General features: G+C 44.7%; 1 protein-coding gene across 2 annotated transcripts in view; it reads left to right on the forward strand.

Moving 5' to 3' along the window:
- The first annotated feature begins 7,142 nt into the window (after positions 1 to 7,142).
- fnip1 (folliculin interacting protein 1) overlaps positions 7,143 to 14,345 on the forward strand; it is a 64,478-nt gene continuing 57,275 nt past the window's right edge. For both annotated transcript variants that reach the window (XM_033978087.2, XM_055226603.1), the window contains exon 1: positions 7,143 to 7,350. In XM_033978087.2, coding sequence (XP_033833978.1) covers positions 7,256 to 7,350 — 95 coding nt within the window. In that variant the 5' untranslated portion in view covers positions 7,143 to 7,255. The remainder of the gene's footprint in view (positions 7,351 to 14,345) is intronic.

Genomic DNA, 14,345 nt, shown 5'->3' on the forward strand with positions numbered 1-14,345 from the left:
GTCCCATAGGGAGGAGGCCCCTGGGAACCCAGGACACCCTGGATGGACTATGTCTCTCTGGGCTGGGAACGCCTTGGGGTCCCCCGAGAGGAGCTGGAGTATCTGGGGTGAGGGAAGTCTGGGAGTCCCTGCTTAGACTGTCGCTCCTGTGACCTGGTCCTGGTTAAGCTGAAGAAAATGGATGATGGATGGACAGAACAGTGAGAAAAGAATATTCAGCACTTTAACATTATTCATTTTAGTAACTTTTACATTTTCAGGTCATCTCTACATCTCATAGGAAAAGTGTGCACCATGTTTCAAAAGTTACCAACTGTGAAATGTTAAAGACAAATCAAGTAGCATATTTATAAATACATCTCGTTTGTTTTGTGTGACTTTACTCTCACTTGCCCAAAGCTGCATTTAGCTCATGGGCTTTTTCTGCATTTAATGTGAAACCGTGGAGCTAATGTGACACAGTGAAGTGTCCCAGCACATTGTGCCATTTTGCACTGTGTCGATCTTCACAGCACTCGCAAGTTGAGCAACGGATTTGTGTGAAGTGCCCCATCTGTAAACTGTGATCACCTCTGGGCCCCCCCTTTAAACTGTGATCACCTCTGGGCCTCCCTTTAAACTGTGATGGCCTCTGGGCCCCCCCTTTAAACTGTGATCACCTCTGGGCCCCCCCTTTAAGCTGCGATGGCCTCTGGGCCCCCTCTGAGTCCTTTGAGGCTGTGGTTGTGTCAGTGTGATTGACGGAGTGACAGGTGCTCCTACCAGAGCGCAGAAGGATGTGGAGTTGATTGTGTGACGTTCTGGTTCTTTGTAGGGCTCCTAGCTCTACATTGGATGGGGCACCCAACCCGGGGACACCTGGACACACCTGGACACACCTGGACACACCTGGACACACCTGGACACACCTGGACTGTATTAAAACAGACAGGACCTTTTAGTAAAATGCTACAGCTATTACTTAGCATTAGCTAGCTTAGTGTAACAGTCAGTGTCCACATGTTTGTATAAATACAACAATAAACCGTCAGTTTACTCAAACTAAAGTGCATTTAATAAACAGACAAAAGGCCACATTTGTGTCGGTCACACACGTCCACACCCGGGTCAGTGGTGGTCAAGGCTCCTTAAAGTTTACAACACGTAGAAGGTTTTAGGACACGGATGACGTTATTTAATAGTAAAAATATGAAGACAGACGCGCGTGCAGCGGAGCGCCGCTAACACACGACTGGTCACGTGAGAGTGTGTGTTTTACACCTGTGTGTTTTACACCTGTGTGTTTTACACCTGTGTGTTTTACACCTGTGTGTTTTACACCTGTGTGTTTTACACCTGGGTCACACCTGTGTGTGACTGAAAGGGTTTTATTCTGCTCTTTTCTCCTTTAATGTTTTTTATGATAATTATTTGTGATTGTTTATGTTTTGATTTGCTGTGTTGTGATTAATGTCTTAATGTCTTTGTTCTTCTGTAAAAACTCTTTGAATTACTTTGGGAATGAATTGTACAGATAAACGTTCCTTGCTTTAATGACACTAGGGGGCGGTATTACAAGCCCCTTCTTGACGCAGATTAGACGCAGGTGCGTGGTGCCGTTGTGCCGTTGTGCCGTTGCTAGGCACCGCGCAGAAAAAAGACACATTTGGCGCGTCCGTTTGTGCCGTAAAATGACCTCATACTCACAGTATTTGGGTTAGTTTGGCTCAATCGTTGTGCGTTTGGAGTCAAACTGATTAAACTGGACTGGCTGAGGTCACATGGGGCGGATGCGGCGCAACGCGGGGTCAGTGCGCAAGAAGCAGGACACGCCGCAGAAGAGCGCATTTGTCAAGAAAACAGGTAAGAACACGCACAACTCACGACACGTCATGTGAAATCATGTGAAATCATGTGAAATCATGTGAAATCATGTGAAATCATGTGACCTATGGGCCTTTTGGAACAGTCAAAGCACAAAACAACAGAAAAGGACCCGCACAGTGAAGTGTGAGTCATGTGACTCCACAGGGTCCAGACTGTGAGAGAGACAGAGAGAGAGACAGAGACAGAGAGGGAGAGACAGAGAGGGAGAGAGAGACAGAGAGAGAGAGAGACAGAGAGGGAGAGAGAGACAGAGAGAGAGACAGAGAGGGAGAGACAGAGACAGAGAGGGAGAGAGAGAGAGAGAGAGGGAGAGACAGAGACAGAGAGGGAGAGACAGAGAGGGAGAGAGAGACAGAGACTGAGAGGGAGAGACAGAGACAGAGAGGGAGAGAGAGACAGAGACTGAGAGGGAGAGACAGAGAGAGAGAGAGACAGAGAGAGAGAGAGACAGAGACAGAGAGGGAGAGAGAGACTGAGAGAGGGAGACAGAGACAGAGAGGGAGAGACAGAGACAGAGAGGGAGAGAGAGACAGAGAGGGAGAGAGAGACAGAGAGGGAGAGAGAGAGAGAGAGAGAGACAGAGAGGGAGACAGAGAGGGAGAGACAGAGAGAGACAGAGAGAGAGGGAGCAAGGACCCCACATAATGTAAATATAAGACCACTGTGGACCACTGGGACATAGAGACAGAGAGACAGAGACAGAGAGAGAGACAGAGACCGAGAGAGAGACAGAGACCGAGAGAGAGACAGAGACCGAGAGAGAGACAGGGACCGAGAGAGAAACAGAGACCGAGAGAGAGACAGACCACAGTGGACCGCTGGAACATACTAAAATCACAGAGAGAGACAGAGACAGACAGAAAGACAGACAGAGAGAGAGCGACACAGAGACAGACTTATTCACTTATTCTCTTCTCTCGTTCTTTCGTCCTGAGGTCTACACAAACAAATGTCGAAAAAAATGTTAGGAGTCCTGCCAGAAGGGGGCGAGCTGCGCCACATCCAGACAGTCGAGCCGACGATGAACGACCTGCCGCCGCCGCCGCCGCACGCAACGGTCAAATGTCCACAGGTAAAGTCTGGACCGCAGACGCCACAGAGAGACAGGGTTTGAATCAAGACGTCCACAACCAGGGATGGACGTTTCATGGGGTTTTGGGAGTGTGTTTGAGACGTGTTTTTGTTTCTGCGAGTGTGTTTTTTGGGAGTGTGTTTTGTGTTTTTTGGGAGTGTGTTTTTTGTGACGTGTTTTACATGTGGTTCTTCGTGTTCTGCTGACGTTCTCCGTAGGTTCCAGAGACAGAGGCGCACGCCGCAGCAGAGAGTTCAGACAGCGCCCCCTCCCTGAGCCTGGTCATAGACACGTCCTACAGCTCTGACCAACACTGCTCCCTAGTGGACACCTCCAGCACTGTACCCTCTCCAGAGGTTTTCAGAGACGAGCGACATGGTCTGTGTATGTGGGGTCAGTGTGTGGGGTCAGTGTGGGGTCAGTGTGTGGGGTCAGTGTGTGGGGTCAGAGTGGGGTCAGTGTGGGGTCAGTGTGTGGGGTCAGAGTGGGGTCAGAGTGGGGTCAGAGTGGGGTCAGTGTGGGGTCAGTGTGTGGGGTCAGTGTGTGGGGTCAGAACTCCATTGGTCAGTAACCAAACACTTTTGTGTCTCCAGTGGAGCATTGTCCTGTGGACGATGACCTCACAGACTGGCTCCTCCCCATAAAGAACTCCACCCTCCTGGACCTGAGCCACGCCCAGACCATCTCCATGCACCAGGCCCCCAACCTGTCCCCCGTCACAGGTAAAGACACAACCTGTCCCCCGTCACAGGTAAAGACACAACCTGTCCCCCGTCACAGGTAAAGACACAACCTGTCCAAAGAGACACAACCTGTCCCCCGTCACAGGTAAAGACACAACCTGTCCCCCGTCACAGGTAAAGACACAACCTGTCCAAAGAGACACAACCTGTCCCCCGTCACAGGTAAAGACACAACCTGTCCAAAGAGACACAACCTGTCCCCCGTCACAGGTAAAGACTAGTAGTAGTAGCAGTAGCAGTAGTAGTACTAGTAGTATTAGTATTAGTATTAACCTCGACTCTTCTGTGTTTCCAGACGCTCCGACGCTTCTGGCTGAAGTCCGTCCTCAGAGACTCAGGTGAGTTCAGACTTCAGTCGTTCTCAGATCTGTGTGAACCTCCATGTTTCTGTTTCAGCTCAAACCGACGTCCCTCAGAGCTCTGTGAAACACTCAAAGGTACGGCTCAAATAATATATATGTGTATGAATAATATAATGTATATGAATCTGACCTTTAAGTTAAAGCTCCACTGTGTAACTTTCCTGGGGTGGAGGCATCATGGCCGTGTCTCCGTGGTTCCACGGTGTCGTATTAAACGTATCTCTCGTGCGTTCGTTTCGATAGGCCGTGTTAATCGTGTTCCCACGGCGAGCGGGTGTACGCCTCTCCGCAGATGTGACCCGTAACGTGGCTCGGGTGAGTCGCTCGCTCGTCTTCACGGAGATGGATCGCTTTAATGCCATTCTGCGGAACATTCTTCACAAAGCGATGACCGTAAAGACTCCGCTGTGGCGCCTTCCCCCCTCCACCGAAAAAGTTCCAGAGTGCGGCTTTAACGTGTGTTCATAAAACTTCCTTTTTTCTTTGTTTTCAAGAAAGAAAAAAGGAAGAAAAAGTGCAGATGTCTCCAGCTGTAAGTATGTGACCTGAGCTTTATTTATTCTAAGACACAAAGGTCAAACACATCTCACCTCGCCAAACTGATTTGAAACTGTTACCATGGTTACCACATTGTGTTATATAGAGTCTAAAGGTCCAAATAAAAAGATTTGTAAATAAAACAAATCCAGTAGAGCAGGATTAAAGTCAAAAACGATGCAAATATGGCTCCTGATTTAACTGAACTGATCAAACCGTTTCTGTTTCAGCGTCTCGTCGGGAAACGCGTGTGTTTCAAGAAGCGAGTGTGGTTCAGAAGCCCTTTGTTCTCAGAGAAAAGCAAAAGACAAAGCACCGCGACCGAAGAGGTTAAGGCTCCTCCGCCCGCCAGGCTTCATCAGGACGGAGAGACTCGGACGGAGGAGGACGAGGACGAGGGCGAGGACGAGGGCGAGGGCGAGGGCGAGGGCGAGGACGAGGACGAGGACAGAAACGTGACCGGAGGACTGTTTTTTGACTTTGCGTCCGACTCTGAATGTGAACGTTTCTTCTCCAAAATGAGACAAAGATGTTCTAAACTCAAGAGCGCCCCCATGTTTCCTCTGACGGCAGCGAGCACCAAACCATTGAAAAATAACCGATGAAAACGAGCTATTTTTAAAGTTCGCTGTGTAACTTTTTTCACCTGCCCATCTCCATGAAAATCAAGTTCCCCGGAATGTTCCACACTGGCATTAAACCTCCCCGTCGCCACGTGGACGAGCAGGTGACGCCACGAAGTCACGGGTAGGATCTGTGGAGAGATGGACCCCACTTATGATAACAAAGTTGTTTTTTTTGTTTTTTTTTTTCAAAGTAGTTTTTGGCGATACGAAAAAAGGACAAAATTCAAGATGGAATGTTCTAGCAGGCACAAAAAAAAAAGTGACCCGACGGAGCCTCTTTAAAAGAACTTTACCTTAAACGGACGAAAAAGCAGAATGCAAAAGTTGAAATGTCGTAGATGTAGTTTGTTGTTTGTTTATATTTATTCAAATCTCTTAAAAATCGACTCTACAGTTTAGTTTTTCTTCTCTAAACCTTCAGATTTCTGTAGATCGTAAAGGCGCAATGAACTGTTTGACCACTAGATGTCGTCGTTGCTTTTCTATGAACTAAACTCTTCTGTTGTTTCTGTTGCTGATCTGTCAGGACTTTTTGCTTTTTTTGTGTGTGTGAATTTCGGTGTGTCCCTTGTGTCAATGTCGTGTTGTAAGATTTAAAATGTTTTGTGAATTCTGATTAAAATTGTGAAGTAAAGCTGTTATTTTTTTTCCTCTAAAAGGTCTTTTTTTTTTTTTTGTGATCAATTTGTATAATGACAACACCAAGATGACAAAAACAGGATTTCCTTCCACCACCCAATAAAAAAAAAAAAAAAATAAATAATAAAAAATAAATAAATAAAATAAAAATCCCCAATTCCGAGCTCATGGAGACATTCTCCATCCTCAAAAAAATAAAATAAAATACATAAATTAATAAAAATTAAGTTAAATTTAAAATGTAGTTTATAAATGAATAAATAAATAAATAAATTTTAAAAAAATGAAAGAAAAAACAAAACAAAACGCCATTTCAAAGCTCATGGTGCCATCCTCCCCCTCCCTGGACTCCTCATGAACAAAATCAAGACATGTTTACAAAAAAACACATAATGCATAGATACAAATACATACACATATATACTCACACATAATATATACATACACATACACACATATATATACACACATATACACCTAACTGAAAATAAAGCCCTCCTACAGCAGCTCAGTTTATAGTTTACAGTATGTTCACATTATACAAATCTCTTCCACTTATTGTAAGTTGCTGAACGTTGCTTTTTTGAGATGATCCAGCTCTAATAAGGTTTTACTGCATAAATCTTTATATAAACACTCATTATATATCATCAGACAGGCCTGTTTTATCACATTATTGGGTTTGCATCTCAGGTTTACTTTTCCACTAGTTCATTCAAATTCACCAAAGCGACATTAGTTTTATTATCTTATATTTTTGTGGCTGTTTTAATGTTTTTATGATTCATAGTTTCAGATCATCATTTCTGTTTACAATAGACATAAGACATAAAGCAAGATCCTGTGTTATTATTAACCTGCACTGTATAAAACTGTGAAACTGTGGCTCCAGATGAAGACAGCCCTCTTTAAATCAGGTGAGTAAAAGTTGACACACTCACAGATCTGTGCAAACCTGATGTTTACTTTTCAGCTCAAACAGTTCATTCACATTTCACCAAAGTGCCTTTACTTTTACTGCACGAGCGCGGTTTATGTTGATGTTTATGCGATCTTTAGGTAAAATTACTGACTTATTGTTTTGTTTTTTTTGTTAGAATTGCACGTTATTGACTTATTCAAACATGTTCTCGTGCGGATTCTTGACATAACACAAACCTAAAGCGAATCCCTCAACCATGTGACGGCGACAAAAATATCAGCCAATCAGATTTTTCCCGTCGGCGTGAGCCAATCAGAAAGCCGCGTGCGGTCGTGTATCCAGGCAGATCCGGAGTGTGACTAATGCCTGTCATATGACTCGGACAGCCATGGACCACGCAGTTTCAAGCCACCAGCGCTCTCGGGTCTGATCTGAGCAGCTCTGGCACACGCTAGACTTTTCTGTCCCGAGTTTATTTTGGCAACACGATGCCTCCGACGCTGTTTCACAAACTTTTTAACAAGAGAAATAACGCTTTTTCATCACCGCCTCCGAGATGTAACAAAGAGGAGCCCGCGTTCAGGTAAAAACACTTTGAAATATGTTGTTTTTTGGCTGTTTTCCTCCGTTTTTCTCTTGCATACTGACACTGGAAACACCTCAAAAGCCTGGAGTTTAATGTGCTTGATTCCTAACGCCTTTGAGGCTGTTTTAGGGGCTGAAAAGTGCAGAGGACGCGCTGTTGTTGTGCTTGTTGTTGGGGTTAGCGTGCTAATGCTAACAGGCGCTAGTTCTACGGGTCCCCGCGCGGCTCCTTTTTGCTCAAACTTTCCTCTTTTCATCCACATTTTTGCGTAAATCCGTGTTTATTAAACCCCCAGCTCTGGTTTTGTCACTTTACACGTTTAAGTTGCTGTTTTATCGGCTCAGGAGTGTCACTAGTTTGTCACGTTAAGGCAGCTGTCCCTTGTTACATAATAAATAGTCTATTGAATTTTTAAATACTATCGAATTATATCGTTTTGGACATTAACTTTGCGATTTAAAGACATGCCCAAGTGCTCCAGACAGTGGAAAAGTCATGAAATGTGCACACCAACTGGGTAAGCTGCAGAATATCTTTTTTATTCTGCAGTTTTCTCCTTTTTAATATTAATTTTTTGATGATTATTGTGATTATTTATGTTTTGATTTGCTGTATTGTGATTTTCTTATTCTGTAAAGCACTTTGCACAGCACAATTTGCACGCAAGGTACTCAAATAAACTTGCCTTGCTTACAAAAATCAGTTTTATAAATGTGCATTAGATTATTACAACTAAAATCAAGTTTCTGTGCTGTTATGAGCTGTTTTCAGTCTGTGCCAGCGCTGTCACGTTTCCACTGGAGCTGAAACATGGTGCAAAGTGCAACTCCACTGTCTCTTGAACCAATTGTTGGCAGCTGTGTTTTGTTTTTTTTTGTTTTTTTGCGCTGGCACAGGCTCTTGATGCCAAAGGCGCACACTGGCAGCGCACATCACCAAAACAAAGGCTCCGCATGAACGATCCTCGCACAAAACAAACGCAAGACTTCCTCAACGGACAGGGAACAAGGTCTGGGCCGTTATCAGTGATGCGAAGAGCACTCTGAACGTGCGTTTAGTCACAGGATACTGAACACCTGCAGTAAAGTGTGTTTCGTGACGTGTTCTGGTGCACGGTTCAGTCGGAGCGCTGTGTTCTGAATGTTCTGAATACTTTTACACAGAGGTGCGTTTAAATTATGTGAAAATGTGACATGTCATTACAAACAGATTTATTTATGTTGCTCTGCTTGTTCTGCAGTAATTTATGTTTAATTAGACACACACACACACACACTTGAGCTGTGCAGTTTGAACACAAAATTAAATGAAGTACAGTTGTCCCTCGCTATATCGTGGTTCACCTTTGCTGATCTCTCTGTTTCGCGGATTTTTTTTAGTGCAGGTTTACATGTTTTTTTTTTAACGTTTATATGTTTGTGCATTGTGTTCTGCGTCCTGATTGGCTGTTGGACTGTAGACCATTGTGTCCTGCGTCCTGATTGGCTGTTGGACTGTAGACCATTGTCCATCAGTCTCCTCCGTGCCGTGTCTCCTGTCCAGTACAGAATGTGTTCAGACAAATTTACATAAACGTTGGATCGCAGTGTGACTCTGAAGTGCTGTACGTTTGCAATTTGTTTTCTCCCCGACAAAACCCACAATGTCGATGAAACGTTCTGCACCGACAAAGACGACAACGAAGGTTTGAACTTTGAGAGTTTAAACGAGAGAGAAATGTGAGAAAATGTTAACGCCTGTGTGAGAAAAGTGTATAAAGTGTGTGGTGAGGGGTTTTACAGACAAAAACAGAGAATAATGTAAAAAATAAAGCTGATACTTCACGGATTTCGTCTGTCGCGGGTTATTTTTAGAACGTGACCCCCCACGATAAACGAGGGACCACTGTAAAGCCACATTCCTTTGATTTTACTAAAGTAACTGTACTCTGAATAGCCACTCCAAATGAGTAAGTATTGTCAGTACATGTGCTCAGTTACGTCGCACACTGCCTGTTACTGAGCACTCTCGTCTGTATTGTGTTACAAATCCACAGAAATGAAATGAAACGTGCGTAAAGTAAACGTTTCCTGTCAGATAAACACTTGTTCTTTACGTTACAGTCGCCTTAAGCCGCGTTAAAGCTGTTATGTCACCGTCACTCTTCTTAAAGCGGCGCTCTCGTAACGCTGGCCGTCATCATTAGCTCTAATTATGCACGACTTTGTTTAGCGCTAACGTGTTGTTTCTGTGACTTTTGATCGATCCCGTCGCAGTAATCTCCATATTTCCACGTGTCGTTCAGTTTGGAGCATGGAACTGTATCTTTGGGTCAGGGTTTATGCAGGGTGCCCAAACTTTTCTCATTAAGGGCCACGTATAAACACAGACAAAGCTAAGGGCCGATTTGACTGGTCGCAAATACAGAGAATACTATTTATTACAAACTAGACTGAACCACTAGACCTTTATTCACGTTTACAGTCTCAATGGGACACGTTAAATATTTGATATGAGCTTGTTAAAGTAGATTTTCAGAAATGTACTGTAAAAAGTACTGTTGAGGACCAAGAAAAATTGGTCTGAGGGCCACATTTCGCCCCTGGGCCACAGTTTGGGCATGCCTGGTTCATGTTGTTTTTTTTCTTTGCTCCACTGGGACATTTCTGGTTATTTTTTTTTGGCTCTGTGATGAGATTTGAGCCGTACAAGGTTGAATAAATCACTCATACTGATACTGTAGATTTAGAATAGTTTGTGTGATTTAAATCGACTCTTGAGTTTTTGTTTCCCGTGGCAGAAATGAGTTTGATTATGTGTGTATTTACGCCAGCGACACGCCGACAGTGACTTTACTCAAATCAAATAAATACACGGCAGTACTTTTGAGGCTCAAACTGCTCAGAATCGGAGATAAAAACACAAATATACAAACTGTTGTGGTGAGGGAGGTGACGATTTACTACGATATTCCTTAAACTGGGAATTGTGGGTTTTGGGATTCCGTCATTCCGAGCGTCGTTTAGGTCAGACGTCAGGAACACTTTCTATACACACAGTTGACGTTTTTTGCGGTAAATGTCACTGGTTTATTTTTATCAAATTAATATTTACTGTGTTGTTTTTGGGTTTTTTTGTTGTTTTTTTTGACATATCGCCGTCTGTAAATAAGATAATTGTTTAGTTAAAAATGGGACCACAAATGGCTCCTGTTTTTTCAGTTTGTGATGTCATCAAAAGCATCAAATCAGACGGTAATCGATACTAAAACTAATATCGAAACTAGAAACTTGTTTGAGCAGAAATCGATACTAAAAAAACCCAAAAAACACACATGAACAGGACAAAATCTGAGCAGTTTTGGTGTCACTTTGACCTTTAATCAGCGAATATAAAGCCTCATGAGATAAACAAACACCCGACTGAACTTCTGAAAATCAAACTTTTATTTTTATACGATCGTGACGACGCTATTTGAGAGTAACATAACGTGGGACGCTTTTCTTTTACGTAGATGGACATGGCTAACCCGCTAGCCGCCACGTCCCAAATAGGAAGTGATCATTGCTGCACTTCCGTCTCCATCGACTTTTTACATTTACTACTTCTTCATACAGACTGTGGTCAGGATGCGCCGATACTGAACATTCTGATTGGATTGGATATCGGTCCAGGCGATATCAGTCCAGGCGATATCAGTCCAGGCGATATCTCAATTTTGTTTCTATTAAACTGGTGAAATAAGACGAGTGACTGGCCGTAAACACTTTGGAGGGCATCGTGAGGAGGACGTCAGGAGGAAGAGGGCACGGTGAGGAGCGAGGAGGACATCGGGAGGACATCGGGAGGACATCAGGAGGGCATCAGGAGAACATTAGGGGAACCTCAGGAGAACATCAGGGGGACATCAGGAGAACATCAGGGGGACATCAGGAGAACATCAGGGGGACATCAGGAGAACATCAGGGGAACATCAGGAGAACATTAGGGGAACATCAGGAGAACATTAGGGGAACATCAGGAGAACATTAGGGGAACATCAGGAGAACATTAGGGGAACATCAGGAGAACATTAGGGGAACATCAGGAGAACATTAGGGGAACATCAGGAGGACGGCGGAGGACACTTCATCCCTCTGAGTCTCACCTTGGCTCCTGTAAAAACTGTGTCTGGATCAGCAGTGTTAAAGTTTGTGCCTCTCGTTTGTCGTTCAGTTTGTGTCATCATCATCATCATCATCATCATCATCATCACCAGAATGTGCTGAACAAACCTGCTCATCCTCCACGTTTCTGTTCTAACGAGTCCCTAATCGATACTACAACTAGTATCGAAACTAGATACTCATTTTTCAGAGTTTTCGATGCTAAAAAAGTCCCATAAATGTTTCCTGAATCTGTTTACACTGATGTCTCTGATTCACACGGAAAAGACACAGACGAGTTTTTCTTCTCCTCCTCTCTCTCTCTTTTCTCTCCTTACATTCCTTTACCCTCTTCCTTTCCTCCCCCTCTCCTCTTCTTCCCTCTGCTCCCCGCCTTTCCTCTCCTCTTCCACTCTCATCTCTTTTTTTTCTCCTTCTTTTCCTTCTCACCCTTTTACCTCCTTCCTCTCCCGCTAATCCTCCCGTTTCTCGCCCTCCTCCTCCCTCCCTCCCGTCATCGTGAAGGAGGAGATCGCAGACCAGGTAGAGAGTTAGAAGAAGTTTATCTCACGCGTTACGTTTCAGAGTTTTCCAGTATTTAAAGCCCCTTCACGGCACTTTCTATAGAGGACAGGTCTTATAAGGACTTGACTCATTTTACATTCTGTCCATACAAGCTGTTCACAGAGAGGTAGAATACGTCACTAAGAAGATGGATGGATGGAGAAGATGCCTGCTGTCACTAAAAAGACGGATGGCGAGACCTTTTGTCACGTGACCGAAGCAGCTGGTTCTAGAGAAGACGTCTTAAAATAAGTTTGTCACATTTTTACAGAGAAACGAGTTCACCCCCACGTTTAAGACACAAAGCAAACAACTCAGGGTTTAAAAGTAAAAATCACACTTTCACCTCCTTCTCTCCCTTCCCCCTCTCTCATCCTCTGTTTTCTCTCTCTCTTTCCCGTAACTTCTCTCCCTCTTTCTTCTCTTTGTCTTTCTCTCCTCTGTTTTTCTCTTGTCTTCCTCCTCTGTCTCTCGCTCTCTCTTTCTCTTCTTTGCCCCCTGCTCTCCTCTGTCTCTGTCCCTCTCTTCCCCTCCTTTGTCCTCTCCCCCCTCTCTCTCTTTTTCTTTCTCTTTCTTCCCCTTTCCCATAAGTCTCTCCATAAATTCTCTCCTTCTTTCTCTCTCCTCCTCTCCTTTCTCTCCTCTGCTTTTCTCTTCACTCCCTCCTCTCTGTCTCTCTTCTTTACCTCCTGCTCTCCTCTGTCTCTGTCCCTCTCTTCCCCTCCTTTGTCCTCTCCCCCTCTCTCTCTCTGTCTTTTTCTTTCTTTCTTCCCCTTTCCCATAAGTCTCTCCATAACTTCTTTCTCCTCCTCTCTTCTTTCTCTCCTCTGCTTTTCTCTTCACTCCCTCCTCTCTGTCTCTCTCTTCTTTACCTCCTTCTCTCCTCTGTCTCTCTCTCTCTCTTTTCTCTCCCTACATTCCTTTACCCTCTTTCTTTCATCCCCTCTCCTCATCTTCCCCGTAATCCTCGTCTTTCTTCTCCTCTTTCTCCCTCCTCTTTCACCTCCTTCCTCTCCCACTAATCCTCCCTCTCTCTTCCTTCTCCTCCTCCCTCTCTCTTCCTTCTCCTCCTCCCTCTCTCTTCCTTCTCCTCCTCCCTCTCCCTCCTTCTCTCTCCTCTTCCTCTTCTTCCGAGAACAACACAAAGTTCAAACATTTAACGCTGAAAATCGCAGCATATTGTCTAAAGAAAGAGTGTTTTTATTATTATCACTGTGGTATCGGAGTTGGTATCGTGTATCAGGTATCGAGTCTAGTATCGATATCGAGTGTAAGTCTGTGTCCTCCAGAATCCCCCCTTCTTGGCTTAGATTCAGCCGGATGCCCTCCCCTGACGTGTGGCTGCTGCTGTGTCAAGAGTTCTCCAGTTTCTCACATGACCACAGCCCCCCGGCATACTGTACATTTCACAGATCTGCTCCTCCTCTCGGACAGAGGTCAAAGGTCAAACGTGTCCCCTCACAAGGTTTACGGTCCAGCCACAACATCGTCGCCGTTACTACGGGATTTAAAACGTGCGCGTGCGGCGTCTACGTGCGGGTTTGAATTATGACGGGCTGCAGATCTTTCTGTTGGGTTTGTAAGTGGCTGGACACGAGCAGCCAAAAGAAATCAGGTTTATGACGCAAGATCTACGGACTCAAAGTAGCTTTAGCCTCGCTTTAGCCTCGTTTTAGTCTCGCTTTAGCCTCGCTTTAGTCTCACTTTAGCCTCGCTTTAGTCTCACTTTAGCCTCGTTTTAGTCTCGCTTTAGCCTCGCTTTAACCTCGCTTTAGTCTCGCTTTAGCCTCGCTTTAGTCTCGCTTTAGCCTCGCTTTAGCCTCGCTTTAGCCTCGCTTTAGTCTCACTTTAGCCTCGCTTTAGTCTCACTTTAGCCTCGTTTTAGTCTCGCTTTAGCCTCGCTTTAACCTCGCTTTAGTCTCGCTTTAGCCTCGCTTTAGTCTCGCTTTAGTCTCGCTTTAGTCTCGCTTTAACCTCGCTTTAACCTCGCTTTAGTCTCGCTTTAGCCTCGTTTTAGTCTCGCTTTAGTCTCGCTTTAGTCTCGCTTTAGCCTCGCTTTAGCCTCGTTTTAGCCTCGCTTTAGCCTCGCTTTAGCCTCGCTTTAGCCTCGTTTTAGCCTCGCTTTAGTCTCGCTTTAGTCTCGCTTTAGCCTCGCTTTAGCCTCGCTTTAGCCTCGCTTTAGCCTCGCTTTAGCCTCGCTTTAGCCTCGCTTTAGTCTCGCTTTAGCCTCGCTTTAGCCTCGCTTTAGCCTCGCTGTAGTCTCGCTTTAGTCTCGCTTTAGTCTCGCTTTAGCCTCGCTTTAGT

Source organism: Periophthalmus magnuspinnatus, chromosome 14 (genome assembly GCF_009829125.3).
Source record: "Periophthalmus magnuspinnatus isolate fPerMag1 chromosome 14, fPerMag1.2.pri, whole genome shotgun sequence".
NCBI classification, from domain to species: Eukaryota; Metazoa; Chordata; class Actinopteri; order Gobiiformes; family Gobiidae; genus Periophthalmus; species Periophthalmus magnuspinnatus.